Source organism: Littorina saxatilis, linkage group LG4, assembly GCF_037325665.1.
Source record: "Littorina saxatilis isolate snail1 linkage group LG4, US_GU_Lsax_2.0, whole genome shotgun sequence".
Lineage (NCBI taxonomy): Eukaryota > Metazoa > Mollusca > Gastropoda > Littorinimorpha > Littorinidae > Littorina > Littorina saxatilis.
In genome coordinates this window covers 8,299,506-8,317,005 of record NC_090248.1, presented here as the reverse complement: position 1 = coordinate 8,317,005, position 17,500 = coordinate 8,299,506, and the positions used below count along the sequence as shown (strand labels likewise).

The window sequence follows — 17,500 nt, the reverse complement described above, 5'->3', positions numbered from 1 at the left end:
TAAGTCTTACTGTGTCGCATTCCGCACTGCTGACCTAAAACCACATACAAGTGACAGTGACAAATTACGTTCTCCGGAACGATTCGAACGACACACTTGTAAATTTTAAGGAGCTTATTGTCCGTCAGGTCTTAATTGCCTATATTGGACATGAATTGGTTTATACGATTACGCCCTCACGGCTTTTTGATGTATGCGTGTTTAGGTGGTATCAGCCATCTGCACTTATGGTAGAATGACCAAGATCTTTAACGTGCCAATGTGGTGACACGGGGGTGGGAGATGGATACCGTCTCTGGGTCTGCACATAAAGTTGACCCGTGTCCGTCCCGGCCCGGATTCGAACCAGCGACCTCTATCTCGATCACAAGTCCAGTGCTCTACCACCTGAGCTACCCGGGCCCCCCGACACACTTTTTCCAAGCCTCTCTTTTTAAGTCAACACAGAGGCAAAGAAGCCAGACACGTTACTGAAAAAAACCAACACACGACAGTGATTAAAAGCAGAGGCCTTCTCGTGTAAACGATTCAGCTCACCATTTTAGATCTGGCCAGGCTGTTACTTGGGATAAGGCCATCCCTCCACTTGCACGAATACCAACAATCAACACCGTGCGTAATTTCTGTGCAGAGTGAGAATGTTGCAATGAATTAATGTTCTCTTTGACACTAGTGTTAACCTGCATACTTAAAACATGAAAAATCATCATTCCTCACTAGTGTTAGCATCCATGCCATTAATTTCTGGTATGTGTCAAAGTGGAGGGATGGTCTTATCTTTTCTGACAACTTGGGCAGGGCTGTGACGGTGACGCGAATCGTTCACAATGAGAGGACTAAGCCATTTATATAATATATATATCAAAAAAAGTAATTCCTTATTCTTTAAAAAATAAACCCCACTATTTTACTGAATCACATTCCGCGCTGAAGACATCAAGGTGACAATGACAAATTACGATCTCCGGAAACGATTCCAATGACACACTTTCTCAAAAGCACTCTTTCTGTGTCAACAAGCAGAAAAAGAGACCAGACAAGTTACAGAAATAAACCAACAAGAGAATGATGAAACGAGTCTGAGCGTCGTAATGTTTCAGCAGTAAAAGGCTTTCAGCCGTTTTCAGCGCAGAACGAGAAATGAATTAGAAAACAAGCGAAAGTCCTTTGTGCAAAACTAATCGATTTTATTGGAACAAAACTGGAAGCATCTTCTCAATTCACGATGTGCAATAAATCTAGTCAAAGAATGTTTTTAATTTCATCTCAGAACGATGCTAATTTTGTCAAAGCAGACACTATGTAAGACATCAGCTTACTTGCATTGTCTGAACCAACGCATGAACACATACAAGATACAAGATACAAGATATTTATTCACCAATTTTGCAAAAGGATTTCATCTTGGCACGGCACGGTAAAAATAAAATAAAAACCAACCAGACACATATGCAGACACACATCACCATGCATGCATACATACGTACATTACACTGTCATGCACACACAGACACAACTCACACACACACACACACACACACACACACACACACACACACACACACACACACACACACACACACACACACACACACACACACAATTATTTACATTCTCACACATAACCAGCCACATATCTACATCACAAATTCACATCGTCGCCTTGTAAACGTAAAAACCATATCAGTTTAAAAGGGGTGCCAGTAATATCAATACAACATTAGTGAATACTAGAACAATACCTAAAATTTATAATCCATTTAAAAGTAAGTAGTACATGTAATTATTATCATTTAGTCAGATCATCACATAAAATTATATAATCATGATCTAGACAGTTTAAAACAACAGTATTAACAGACTATCACAGATCCACTCAAGCACCTGAACTTAGAGTCGCATTGCACAAAACTACTACCATCACAGAACTACTCCAGCACCTAAAAAATAAGGACCATTCCACATTGCACATATTTCCACTATCACAAGTTATGAGAACAGTAATGGAATGCAGTGAAAGGACTAAGTAACAAAAGAACCACCCCCCCCCCCCAATCCTATAACTACAGTATATTACAACGTCTTCACTACAGGAGTTGTCAGTACAGCATGGGGGATGAAGCTAGAGCGAAAGCGACTAGTTCTGGCTTTCAAAGCTCTGTAGCGCCTACCAGATGGAAGAGGCTCGAAGAAGTGGTTTGCCGGGTGGGAGGGGTCGCGAACAATCTTTCCTGCTTTTCGACCTGAGCGCAACTCAAAGATAGAGGCAACGGAAGGGAAGTCACAGCCCGCGATTTTGGAGGCTGTCCGCACAATGCTCTCCAGTAGCTGTTTCTCTTTCTCAGTGGTGCTGCCATACCAGACCGTGATAGAAAAACACAGGGTGCTCTCAACGACTGCGCGATAGAACTGCGCCATGATTTGCTGTGACATACGGAACTTGCGCAACTGTCTCAGGAAGTGCAGCCGCTGCTGGCACTTCTTAATGATGGACGTGGTGTTCCCGTCCCATTTCAGGTCTTCAGAGATCAGTGTGCCGAGAAATTTGAATGAAGAGACCTGTTCTACAGCTTCCCCATAGTTCTTGTCTGTAGGATTCTCTGGTTCTGAGTTTCATTCTTATTTTTCTCCGTTTTAATCTTTTTCTTCTTCTTCTTTCATGGAAGTGGTGTGCATTTTATGCACATCATCACCGGGAAGTAACTCCCTTGACGATGAAACAGGTAGTCGAACCAGCGACGACCTGGTTGTGTAGTCACATACTCTATACCCTGAGCCACGTGTTCTCTTTTCGCCAGTCTCTTCTCTTGTCGTTTTTACATTTAGTCAAGTTTTGACTAAATGTTTTAACATAGAGGGGGAATCGATACAAGGGTCGTGGTGTATGTGTGTGTGTGTGTGTGTGTGTGCGTGCGTGTGTGTGTGTGTGTGTGTGTGTGTGTGTGTGTGTGTGTGTGTGTGTGTGTCTGTGTGTGTCTGTGTGTGTCTGTGCGTGTGTGTGTGTAGAGCGATTCAGAGTAAACTACTGGACCGATCTTTATGAAATTTGACATGAGAGTTCCTGGGTATGATATCCCCAGACTTTTTTTTTCATTTTTTCGATAAATGTCTTTGATGACGTCATATCCGGCTTTTTGTAAAAGTTGAGGCGGCACTGTCACACCCTCATTTTTCAATCAAAGTGATTGAAATTTTGGCCACGCAATCTTCGATGAAGGCCGGACTTTGGTATTGCATTTCAGCATGGAGGCTTAACAATTAATTAATGACTTTGGTCATTAAAAATCTGAAAATTGTAATTAAAATTATGTTTTTATAAAACGATCTAAAATTACTTTTATTTTATTCTTCAACATGTTCTGATGCCAAAAACATATAAATATGTTATATTCGGATTAAAAACAAGCTCTGAAAATAAAAACATATAAAAATTATGATTAAAATTAATTTTCCAAAATCGTTTTAAAAACAAGTTCATCTTATTCCTTGTCGGTTCCTTATTCCAAAAACATATAGATATGATATGTTTGGATTAAAAACACGCTCAGAAAGTTAAAACGAAGAGAGGTACAGTAAAGCGTGCTATGAAGCACAGTGCAATCGCTACCGCGCTAAACAGGCTCGTCACATTCACTGCCTTTTGCACTAGCGGCGGACTGCGGTCATTGTGAAAAAATGCAGTGCGTTCAGTTTCATTCTGTGAGTTCCACAGCTTGACTAAATGTAGTAATTTCGCCTTACGTGACTTGTTTTATTACTCCTTCTAAAGGTTTTTATATTTAGTCAAGTTTTGACTAAATATTTTAACATCGAGGGAGAATCGAAACGAGGGTCGTGGTGTATGTGCGTGTGTGTGTGCGTGTGTGCGTGTGTGCGTGTGTGCGTGTGTGTGTGTCTGTGTGTGTGTGTAGAGCGATTCAGACTAAACTACTGGACCGATCTTTATGAAATTTGACATGAGAGTTCCTGGGTATGAAATCCCCGAACGTTTTTTTCATTTTTTTGATAAATGTCTTTGATGACGTCATATTCGGCTTTTCGTGAAAGTTGAGGCGGCACTGTCACGCCCTCATTTTTCAACCAAATTGGTTGAAATTTTGGTCAAGTAATCTTCGACGAAGCCCAGACTTCGGTATTGCATTTCAGCTTGGTGGCTTAAAAATTAATTAATGACTTTGGTCATTAAAAATCTGAAAATTGTAAAAAAAATTACAAATTTATAAAACGATCCAAATTTACGTTTATCTTATTCTCCATCATTTGCTGATTCCAAAAACATATAAATATGTTATATTCGGATTAAAAACAAGCTCTGAAAATTAAATATATAAAAATTATTATCAAAATTAAATTGTCCAAATCAATTTAAAAACACTTTCATCTTATTCCTTGTCGGTTCCTGATTCCAAAAACATATAGATATGATATGTTTGGATTAAAAACACGCTCAGAAAGTTAAAACAAAGAGAGGTACAGAAAAGCGTGCTATCCTTCTTAGCGCAACTACTACCGCGCTAAACAGGCTCGTCAGTTTCACTGCGTTTTGCACGAGCGGTGGACTGACGATGCTACGAGTATACGGTCTTGCTGAAAAATGGCATTGCGTTCAGTTTCATTTTGTGAGTTCGACAGCTACTTGACTAAATATTGTATTTTCGCCTTACGCGACTTGTTCTTCTTCACTTGAAAGTCTGCTTGTGCACGCTGTTGCTGTGAATATTGATGTACGCTGTGACGGCGTGTGTACTGTTTGGGTTCTCCTGTCGCTGTGAATTTTTACCTCCCTTTCCTTTGTCCTCGTCTCGATCGGATTACAATTCTTTGTCTTCTTCCTAGTACCACACCAGCAGTTCCTCTAAGTCCAGGTCTGCTTTTTTCTTCTTCTGAGTCTGAATCAGATTCTAATTCTAAAATGCCCGAGTTTGATTCCAATTTTTCTGCGTCCGAATTTAATTCCAGTTCTTATGTGTCTGAAGCTGATTTCGTTTCATCGTCTTCTTTCCATTGCTTCGTGAGCAATTCTTATTCTTGTTGTTGCTGCCCTTCTTCAAGGATTGAGCGGGAATTAAGGCCGACAACAATCAACATTTTCTTCCTCCTCTCCAACATGTCTCCTGAGCACTTTCTCTGCGTCTGAGTCTGATTCATATTCTTCTTCGAAAACCTCCTCAACTAACCCAATAGAAAGATGTATATAAGTTCATTCTTTTTGTAAAGTTTAATGTGAATGTAGACAGTCCTCAGACGACGAGCCTGTGTGGGATAGCTCGTCTCTTATCTTCTCACCCTGTTTCGAAAACAACTGCTCTTTTGTCTGTCAAAGACAATCCTGATCCTATTTCTTCCTCCATCATTCCCAAATCCCCACGCCAACGTACCGCCCCCCATTCCCCACTCACACTCTTACCATGCCCCCCCCCCACACCCCACACACACTCTTACCATATGCCCCACCCCATCCAAGGCCCGCTCCTGATTCATCTTTATTTCGACCAATATTAAAATAAAAAATTAACTTGATACAAATCGTACATTTCGATGCCCCCCCCACCACACACACACACACACACACACACAAACACACAAACACACACACACACACACACACACACATATCTATGGTTCCCATTTTTTTTATTTAATCTAATCAAAATAAGATTAAATAAGTTTACCGTAAATACCGAAGATTTTGCGTTTGTCTTTTCACCTACACGCGCCAACGTAATTCGTACCAGTAAGAAAGTTAAGATGACCTTCATACCCCCAAGGGAGACTAGCTACTGGAGTCACAGCAGACATGCACCCATTGAAACAGAGACACAAATCCAATCAGACTTAGATAAGCAAAATAAACTAAGACAAATGGCAAAACAAAGTAAAATAAAATAAAAATGCACGCACACAGAGAGATAACACAGTAACAACAACAGATTCAGCTAAAGATTCAAGATTAAAAATCACGCCAAAAGCTAACGCCTGGTTCATATGATAAAAGTAAAACACACACACACACACACACACACACACACACACACACACACACACACACACACACACACACACATACATACACACGCTCAAACCAATTCGAACAGAAAGGGAAAAACGGACAAAGGAAAAACACGGACAAAGGGAAACAAAGCAAACCAATACCAATCAAAGCAAAACAAAATCAAATCAAACCAAACAAAACAAAACCAAAACAAACAGAACACGCAACGCACACAGAGACGAAACAGGGCACAACAGATTCAGAGAACTGCAAACAGATAAGGCCAAAACAACAAAGACCTAATGCCCTTGTCACACTGAAAACGACAAAGACCTAATGCCCTTGTCACACTGAAATCGACAAAGACACCAGACACTTTCGACAGAAAAGGGGACCAGAATCTAAAAGTGAACCCAAAAAGCAAGAAACAAATCAAAACCAAACACAATAATTATTGACAAAGCAAACTTAACATTAAACATGCAAGCTGCACGCAAAAATAACACATGGCGGATTCGATCGATTCAAGCGAGATAACAGAAAAGCTCCAAGTCACAAAGCACGTACCAAGATAGTCACGAAAACGAAAGAAATACGCGTTTAAATATAGCCCTAAGATGTTCGCCAGTGCACGCAATACGGTATGATTTTCGAAATAAAGAAGAGATTGCATTAAATTTGTCCTTAACTTGGCGAAGCCGACTGCGCGAAATATACTTGGCGAAGCTTGCCGCACGGAGCATTAACACCGAGTTTTCGGTAAAAAGACTTCGCGAAGTCTTCGGGTAGTCGACTTCGGGCTCAATTTAGAACGGGCTTTAACCATCTCATCGATTTTTCTCTTGTGCAGATGTGTCAAGCCTTGGCGGTGTGATGCTGTTAGTTGCGACTGACTTCAAAAGGTGAGAGAGAAAGTGCTGTTCTCTGGTCTGAAAATATCTGACACTAAACGTTCACGTGCATTGCAAGGTCTTTGTGTCCAAATAATTATGTCCGAGAGACAAGGACAATTACAAATGTCAATTATCGAAGGCAACAGCCTCTTGCGATAATGACCACAGTGTCGCAAAAAGAATCACAGTTATTACAATCAGGGAGTGAGAGAGAGAGAGAGAGAGAGAGAGAGAGAGAGAGAGAGAGAGAGAGAGAGAGAGAGAGAGAGAGAGAGAGAGAGAAAGAGAGAGAGAGAAAGAGAGAGAGAGAAAGAGAGAGAGAGAAATAAAGAGAGAGAGCTTGAGAGAGAGAGAGAGAGAGAGACAGAGAGAGACAGAGAGAGAGAGAGAGAGAGAGAGAGAGAGAGAGAGAGAGAGAGAGAGAGAGAGAGAGAGAGAGAGAGAGAGAGAGAGAGAGAGAGAGATGGGGAGGGAAGGGGTGAGAAGGTTAGACGGATGCATGCATGTATTTGTGCAAATTGAGAAATCTACCATTAAATGAAACAATAGGCAATCATTATTATTATTATTATTATTATGGGGAGCTTATATAGCGCGAACCACAACTGTGCTCTCCGCGCTTTACATATTAATTTCTGCCGTTTGAAATGGAATTTTTTACAGACAGACAGACAAACAGACATTTTTTACACACAATATATAACGCATTCACATCGACCAGCAAACTTCAAGCCTATTAGGCGAACATTCACCTTTCACGGCCTATTATTCCAAGTCAAACGGGTATTTGGTGGACATTTTTATCTATGCCTATACAATTTTGCCAGGAAAGACCCTTTTGTCAATCGTGGGATCTTTAACGTGCACACCCCAATGTAGTGTACACGAAGGGACCTCGGTTTTTCGTCTCATCCGAAAGACTAGCACTTGAACCAACCACCTAGGTTAGGAAAGAGGGGAGAAAATTGCGGCCTGACCCAGGGTCGAACACGCAACCTCTCGCTTCGGAGCGCAAGTGCGTTACCACTCGGCCACCCAGTCCACCCATGTCTGACAGCCAGCAATTTAGCTCGAAGAAGCAATTATTAATGTCTCCTTAGCCTGATGTGTGAAGGAATTACACATAATTATTAGAAATACCAAAAGACGGGTAACAAGTCGCGTAAGGCGAAATTACTACATTTATTCAAGCTGTGGAACTCACAGAATGAAACTGAACGCACTGCATTTTTTCACAATGACCGTAGTCCGCCGCTTGTGCAAAACGGAGTGAGACTGACGTGCCTGTTCAGCGCGGTAGTGGTTTCGCTGTGCTGCATAGCACGCTTTTCTGTACCTATCTTCGTTTTAACTTTCTGAGAATGTTTTTAATCCAAACATATCATATTTATATGTTTTTGGAATCAGGAACTGACAAGGAATAAGATGAAATTGTTTTTAAATCGATTTCGGAAATTTAATTTTGATCATAATTTTTATATTTTTAATTTTCAGAGCTTGTTTTCAATCCAAATAAAACATATTTATATGTTTTTGGAATCAGGAAATGATGTAGAATAAGATGAACGTAAATTTGGATCGTTTTATATAAAAAAAAATTATTACAATTTTCAGATTTTTAATGACCAAAGTCATTAATTAATTTTTAAGCCACCAAGCTGAAATGCAATACCAAAGTCCGGCCTTCGTCGAAGATTGCTTTACAAAAATTACAATCAATTTGATTGAAAAATGAGGGTGTGACAGTGCCGCCTCAACTTTTACAAAAAGCCGGATATAACGTCATCATAAGTATTAATCGAACAAAATTAAAAAAAATTCCGGGGATATCATTCCCAGGAACTCTGATGTCAAATTTCATAAAGATCGGTCCAGTAGTTTGGTCTGAATCGCTCTGCACACACACACGCACAGACAGACAGACAGACAGACAGACAGACAGACAGACACACACACACACACACACACACACACACACACACACACACACACACACACACACACACACACACACACACACACACAGAGACACACACATACACCACGACCCTCGTCTCGATTCCCCCTCTATGTTAAAACATTTAGTCAAAACTTGACTAAATGTAAAAACAGACAGACACAAAAATATGGTCATCTGGAAAACACAGAATCTGTTGTTTAAATCCACAGACAGACAAACGGACATCCAGACATCCAGACATACAGACATACATAGAGGCAGACAGGCAGACAGACAAACGGACAGACAGACAGGCAGACAGGCAGACAAACAGACAGGCAGACAGACAGACAGACAGACAGGCAGACAGACAGACAGACAGACAGACAGGCAGACAAACAGACAGGCATACAGGCAGACAGACAGACAGACAGGCAGACAAACAGACAGACATACAGGCAGACAAACAGACAGACAGAAAGACATACAGACAGACAGGCAGACATACAGACATACGGACATACATACAGACAGAAAGACAGACACAGACACTGACCGACTGACCGACAGATAGACAGACAAGTACAAGGAAGACAAACATACACAGAAGCAGAACAATCAGACGAAAGACAAGTAAAGACTGACTTTTTTGTGCAACCCCATTTCCATTCGGGGACATAGGAAGTCCCCCGTGTGACGGACCTAGATCTAACCTCACATGCGCCGCACGATCCGTAGATCTCACTCATTAGGCAAAAAGCCCGGGCCCTGCCCCCCTACTTTACTTTTTAATTCCTAAAAATACATGGCCCGATTGTGAATAGGAACGTTAGAAGACTACTGGGAACCCCCCTCCCCCTCCCACCCATCGGACCTCGACGACTGCAGGAGATAAATGTGGTTTTAAGACGCGAGAAAGAAAACTAAGTTTTCATTGCCTCTACTTTCTTTCAGGTTCATCGACGACTCGACGCTGCCTGGTCAATGTTCCACCACAAAAAGCTCGAGAGACGGAACGATAGGAGGAAAGGACAGTTTAAACGAGGCTGTAACTATTGAGAGGTTGTACTCCCAACCACTTAACAACATCTCACATAGACAGACAAAGAAAGAGAGAGAGAGAACGGAAGAAAGAAAGACAGACAAACAGACAGAAAGAACTACAGGACAAACGAAAGACAGAGAGAAAGAAATTAAAAGAAAGAAAGAAAGAAAGAAAGAAAGAAATAACAGAAAGAAACAATCTAACTAACTAACTAACTAACTAACTAACTAACTAACTAACTTACTAACTAACTAAAAAGCTAACTAACCAACTAACCAACTAACGAACTAACAAACCAACAAACTAACTATCATACAAACACATTTTCAAATGAACGCAAATATCCCATGATTACCTACATCACTTTTGATTTTGCCGTTGATAATACCTGAGCTTCGTGCAGTTATCGCTTTTGAAACGCACTCCAGGTTTGATTGCACCAAATTATGCACCTTCACTTACATGTTTACGTGCGTGTGACGGTGCGAGAATAACAAATCAGTGCTTGGAATAAACTTATCTTCTATCTGTAAATAGTTCACACGCAACGGGACAGATTTGTGTGGGATACGCACGTGTGATTATATGACCAGTCGCGTGACATCAATGCAGCGAATGTACATTTCAGGCGCATTAGTGTTTTATGTGTTTGTTTTTTCTAATGCTGCATTTATCGATCCGTGTTTGAAGGTAGCACTCACTCGTAAATGTCCTCTCTTTTGTTACATGTACGTGTCATTTTGAGACTTCAGCTACTAGAAACGAGGCCAACGCAAGGGGAACAAAATAACAGGATGCGGGGGGGGGGGGGGGGGGTAAGGAGGGGGAGATGGGTAGGTGGGGGGAAGAGTCCGCGATAGGGAGTAAAACAAAGGGGGAGGGGGAGGGGTAGGACGGTTCAAATGCCGGAGAATCCTCGTCCGCAACATTACTTACATTTACTAATAATCAAATTTGGCTCCGTTATAATATATTTTAGTTATAATTATGATTACGTTGATCTAAACATGACCACTGACTGAATAAAATATTAAAAAAATATTTTTAAAAATGACCAGAAACTCAAAACAAAAATAAGTCAAAGAAAAAAAAAAAAAAAAAAGGAGAAGAAGTACAGCAAACATAAACAGAAAATAAGGAGCAACAACAAGTAGGCTTGGATATGGGAACGAAAATAAACACGCTCGCATTGTTATCCCATCAGCATCGGAGCATATAACCGAACACTTAGCCGCACATATCGTATTACATAACGACTTCTTTCTTAAGTCAACAAGCGCGGTATCATATTGCACAACGAATCATGTGTCAACCGACGCGTGACGTTGCCAACAGATTCGCGACACAAATTCAGGAACGGGAGGACGTGACAGAGGTGCACTAGTTATCAAGGTCGCGACCTGGGTTGGATTGCCGGACAATTACTTATCCTCTGTCGGTGGTGCTGTGCTAATTAATCAAATCGGTGTTTTTGATCAGCAATAGGCGCTAGAAATTAATATTCTTTTTTTTTTAATTGCAATGTTCGGTTAATCTTCCAACACACACGTAAAGGGGCGGAGTAGCTAACTAACTAACTAACTAACTAACTAACTAACTAACTAACTAACTAACTAACTAACTGACTAACAAACAAACTATCAAACAAACACATTTCCAAATGAACGAAAATATCCCATGATAACTCACAGCCCTTTTGATTTTGCCGTCGATAAAACAAGGTAGATGCATGCAGAATATATATATAAAATTAAACTCGGCCTTTTCGTAACCCACCTAAAATATGACTAAGAATGTATATTGACAAAAAAGCAATTGTTTGGTTAGGATGTAATATAAGTAGTGATGTAAGGTATATTGCCACACCTTGATTTTGAATGGAACCCCCCAAAGTTTAAAATATTGGGTATTTGGTTTACGAGTGATTTAAATAATTGTGTACAAATTAATTTTGATATGCAGTTTCAAGCAGTAAAACGATTATTTTTGATTGATTGATAACCCCTTTAGGTAGAATAGCAGTTTTGAAATCCTTAATATTGTCCAAGCTTGTATATTTGTGTATGTTGTTGCCAAACCCTCCAGACTATGATTTTTGACTTTGTGTGGAATCGAAAACGGGATCGGATAAGTAGAAATGTTGTAGTTAAAAGTGTTAAGGATGGTGGCCTTGATGTTCCTCACGTTAAGACTTATATGTTAGCCCTGAAATTGACTTGGATAAAAAAGTTGAGATTTACGGTCCACAAATGGAAAGTTATAACAACTGTTTTATATCCTGATGTGGACAACATTGATGTGAGTGGTCCTAGTCTTTATAGCGGTAAACAACATTGTAATAGTTTTTGGAAGGATGTGTTTAATGTTTATGAACAGTTTCGATATAAAATAGATTTAGAAACCTCCAAAGAAATATTAGCAGAACCACTTTTTTTAATAATAATATAAAGATTGGGAAGAAGACTTGTTTTTTCAGAATTGGTTTGATAACAACATTTATTTCATTGGTCAGTTGGTTAATGACAATGGAAGTTGTTGTACCTATAACGAGTTTTGTGAAAAGTATCAAATCAGAACACATTTTTTTTAGTTATTTAGGATGCGTGGGAGCAATCAAAAAATATATAAAAACGTTGAATATTGTTTTGGAGAATAATAGTATGATTGATAGTATTAAATCAGTGTCAGTCATTCACTCCCAAATAAAAGGAGCAACATTTTATTATGAAAAACTATTACAGGATGGAAAGCGTCCAAATTGTTGTACAAAATGGGAAGGTAAATTAGAAGGCGATATTGATTGGAAATTATGTTTTAAATATGTAACGAACATTTCTGAAGTGAAACTTAAATGGTTTCAAATTCGAGTATTACATAGGATTTTGGCAACAAATGTGATATTGAAACAAATGGGAGTAATAGAAGACGCGATGTGCCATTTATGCCGAGACGAGAGGGATAGTATTAAACATTGTTTGTGGGCGTGTCAATATATACAGTCATTTTGGAATGATTTGTTAAACTATGTTAAAAATGAATGTCACAATGTTGAGAACATATATTTTAGTGAAAAGTTTATTTTGTTTAGTATTGATCAATATTTCAAAAGTAGTAAAGTTTTTGATTTTATAATATTAAATGCCAAATATTTTATGTATAAGTTAAGTGTAAGTATGCAAAAGCTGTTCCTACAATGGCTGCTTTTAAAAGAGATCTGAGAAAAAGGTATTTGCTAGAAGAAAAATAAAAACAAACATGTCATGTATAAAGCAACAGGAACAACCTGATATATACAGGGCCGGACCAAATGAGTTGTAAGGGGGGGTTCCTCCTTTTTTGGGGGGGCAAATCAGCGAAGTGGCGAAGCCACAAGCGCGCGCCTGCTTTGCAGGCGCGCGAACTAGGGGGGTCCGATGGCATGCTCCCCCGGAAATTTTTTGAAAAACGGTTAAAATCTGTGCAATCTGGTGCATTCTGGGCCTTGTTTTGAGGGTTAAGAGCAGCATTGTTTTGGTGCTAAAACTAGTAAAAGTCAAAGCAAGGTACATGCTTTTTCCAGGGGTGGGGTTCCGGAACCCCTGGAACCCCCCCCCCCCCTGGGTCCGGCCCTGTATATATCATTGGAAAGAGCTTTGTTGTCAGAAGCGCTACATTTGTGAACATGTATATATAGTTTCTTGGTATATATTTCTAAAAAAGAAAGTCACTAATGAGGAGAACAATGTTAGTGCTCAAACAAGTCGTAATGGATTGACGCTGGTTCTGTACGACGCTTATTTATCGAGACAGGTGTGACCACGAGCTTTCGTCGTTCCAGTTCTTTTCGTATTCCAATCAGTGCAATTTTTCAGTACTGTGTTTAGCGGGCGTTTTGAGCGACCTGACGTGTTGAGAAAAGCATCAAAATGTATATTGCTGCAAAACAACTTAATACCAAAAGAAAGAAAGCATGCAGAAGTATGTTTTGGGTCTTTCAAGACTTTGCCGTGAACAACGAATTATCCCTGTCAAGTAAAGGGGCATGTCTGCTTGTCTCTGCTTTGAAGGTTGGGAGATTCTACAGCTTCAACGTCAAAATGCCAGTCGCAAGCTTGTTGTTATTATTTTTTGTATGAATTACCATAGATGTGTTCGTAACAATTTTTCGAGCTTTGCCTTGTCAGGTACCAAATAGCCAAGGCATTTTGATCAGGTGCTCCGGTACTGCAACGTCGATCGATTTATTCCCGAGTCATTTCATTCAAACTTTCTTCGCCATGAAAGGCACTCCCCTTGGCAGTCTGGCACACGTTTCGAATCAAAGATTTCTTTTCCAGGGGTCACGTGACCGCCTTCCCAATCAGGGGACCCCCACAATGTTTGTTTTTGTTTTTTGTTTGCTTAACGCCCAGCCGACCACGAAGGGCCATATCAGGGCGGTGCTGCTTTGACATATAACGTGCGCCACACACAAGACAGAAGTCGCAGCACAGGCTTCATGTCTCACCCAGTCACATTATTCTGACACCGGACCAACCAGTCCTAGCACTAACCCCATAATGCCAGACGCCAGGCGGAGCAGCCAGTAGATTGCCAATTTTAAAGTCTTAGGTATGACCCGGCCGGGGTTTGAACCCACGACCTCCCGATCACGGGGCGGACGCCTTACCACTAGGCCAACCGGGCCGGTACCCCCACAATCGACCTGACAAAAACGTGAGATACCCATACCAAAAAATCTATACAAATTCAGAATAAGCATAGCTTGCTAATTTTGACATTCGATAAGATATATTCAAACCCATCATCTAAACAGAATTGGTTGTTTTGTTTCGCTATCTTGCATATTTCTTGTGTTATGTTATTCTTACTGATGCATGTGTTGATCGCATGAGTTGTCATTGTATTGTATTGTATGGGGAGATTTATATAGCGCTTGACGTTCTCTAAGCGCTTTACATATTAATTTCTGCCGTGTGAGATGGAATTTTTTACACAATATATCACGCATTCACATCGGCCAGCAAACCTCAAGCCTATTAGGGCGAGCATTCACCGTTCACGGCCTTTATTCCAAGTCACACGGGTATTTGGTGGACATTTTTATCTATGCCTATACAATTTTTCCAGGAAAGACCCTTTTGCTAGTTTATTTTATAATGAATTTGTAAAGCGCCTGGAGCCAATTGATGGGACTCGCGCTATAGAAAAGTTATTTATTATTATTATTATTATTATTATTATTATTATTATTATTATTTGTCAATCGTGGGATCTTTAACGTGCACACCCCAATGTAGTGTACACGATGTAGCATATCATGGCATAGAAAGTGTCAATGAAATGACACGGGAATGAATGTTTCAGTTCAGGTGCGAAAATTGGTGCAGTAACTGTTTTTGCCGAGTTTATATGTTATAATTTTGAACATGGATATAGAAACAAATCGAAACCTGAGTCAGCCACTCGCTTTTCACAAATAATTTGCTAAATAACTGCCATCGTTGGGGCACTTGATTTTCTTTCATACTATAATTAATTGCCTCCATGATAAAAGACATCGTTATATTGCGTATATTGTGCTCAACACGATTTAAACTCATGTTTTGGTTTGTTATTATAGCTGCTGGCATGATGCATGATCAAACTCTGTCATGTTTCAATTAATATAATGCAAGAAAAAGAATATCATGATCGCATAAAACTAGTTATATTGTATCGTTTTTCAATCCTATAATGTCAGAATAAGATAAGATAAACCGTCTCTATTTTATTTCTCCAATAACTTCCATGATTAATAATTTGATGTCACAATGATCATATTTTAATAAAAAAGACAAGAAGAGCAAACGCTCGATCGAGTCACTTTCGCAGTTCTGAATATTATATGAGGCATCAGATGGACAGGAAGAAATTGCTATTCACAACACAATGAGTCACGTTCACATAAAATTTGAGCCCGGTCACTTTTATAGTTTCCGAGAAAAGCCCAACGTTAAGTTGTGTGTTGCCGAACAGAAAAGGCTAGTTATCTCCCTTGTTTTTCTGATAACGTTCGTAAAAGGCTACAGATGTAAATACTTTGATGTAAAGAATAATCCTACAAAGTTTCAATCACATCCGATGAACTTTGTCAAAGATATAAAATGTCTAATTTTTCATTTGACGCTGACCTGTGACCTTGAAAAAGGTCAAAGGTCAACGAAACCATCGTTAAAGTGTAGAGGTCATTGGAGGTCACGACTAAACAAAATATGAGCCCGATCGCTTTGATAGTTTCCGAGAAAAGATATAAAATGTCTAATTTTTCCTTTGACGCTGACCTGTGACCTTGAAAAAGGTCAAAGGTCAACGAAACCATCGTTAAAGTGTAGAGGTCATTGGAGGTCACGACTAAACAAAATATGAGCCCGATCGCTTTGATAGTTTCCGAGAAAAGTCCAACGTTAAGGTGGTGTCTACGGACGGCCGGCCGGACAGACTAACACTGACCGATTACATAGAGTCACTTTTTCTCAAGTGACTCAATAAAAACTGATGACCGAAGTGTTTGTGTGTGTTTCCACGAAGCGGATCGGGTCTTTAAACACGTCTACATGTGCTTGTTGCATTGAGTTATTGATTGTGTTCCGTTCTTATCGAGATGCGGTGTTATTTCAAGCCGACTATCTGCCCGTCCTGGTGATTTTTATGTTTTGCTGACACAGATCAAACACTGAACCCTCACTGTCGCTGTGTGTGCATCTTTCTGTCTGTTTGTCTATCTTGCTCTTCCTTTCTCTTTCTCTCCTTATGAGTTATTGTGTGTGTGTGTGTGTGTGTGTGTGTGTGTGTGTGTGTGTGTGTGTGTGTGTGTGTGTGTGTGTGTGTGTGTGTGTGTGTGTGTGTGTGTGTGCGAGAGTTTATCTATGTCTATCTTTATGTCGTGCTCTGTGCATACCTGAGTGGATCTCTCTCTCTCTCTCTCTCTCTCTCTCTCTCTCTCTCTCTCTCTCTCTCTCTCTCTCTCTACTCTCTCTCTCTCTCACTCTCTCTCTCTATCTTCGTTGTCATTACTTAACCAGCCAAAAAATCACAGGAGCTAGCAAAGCACAGCGGGTCACAAGCTGCAATAATTGTAAATACAAGATGTTGCCAGAGATCGGCTATGAATCAAAATGTCCCCCGACAATGCAAGAACGCAAGTAATGCGTGGTGTCTGTCGAGCACACGAGAGACGCGACGGGACACCCGGGAACACTCGGAAAGTTTGCATTTGCCTGAAATTGCTGTTATTATGATAACGCGGAAGAAAAGATAAATAACGCAGCTGGAGTGAGGGAATGTGTTCAGCTGTTCATAAGGGAAATGAAAGTAAAAAGTACAGGACGCACTAATGGCATACAGAGAAAAAGAAAGAAAGAAAAAAAAAGTTTTACCAGCTCGCATGCCCAAAACGGCGCCAATCTGCCTAAATCGAAGAAACTCGAAGCAACTCGCTCCGACAGAAGAACATAACTTAATTGTTCCGCAATGCTAGTTACAGCTGTCCATATTGTGCAATGGGATTTGTTCCACCTCGCTTTCACTGACTTTTGTAAGAGCCCCTAGCTCCGTATGTTTTGTTCTTGCAATTTTGTTATAAGCGATCTCACCAACATTGTTTATGCTTT

General features: G+C 40.1%; 1 protein-coding gene across 1 annotated transcript in view; it reads right to left on the bottom strand.

Moving 5' to 3' along the window:
* Nucleotides 1-915: 915 nt before the first annotated feature.
* LOC138963646 (atrial natriuretic peptide receptor 1-like) overlaps nt 916-17,500 on the bottom strand; it is a 44,411-nt gene continuing 27,826 nt past the window's right edge. The window contains exons 3-4 of the mRNA XM_070335491.1: nt 2,314-2,588; nt 916-927 (exon numbers count right to left, since the gene is read on the bottom strand). Coding sequence (XP_070191592.1) covers nt 916-927; nt 2,314-2,588 — 287 coding nt within the window. The remainder of the gene's footprint in view (nt 928-2,313; nt 2,589-17,500) is intronic.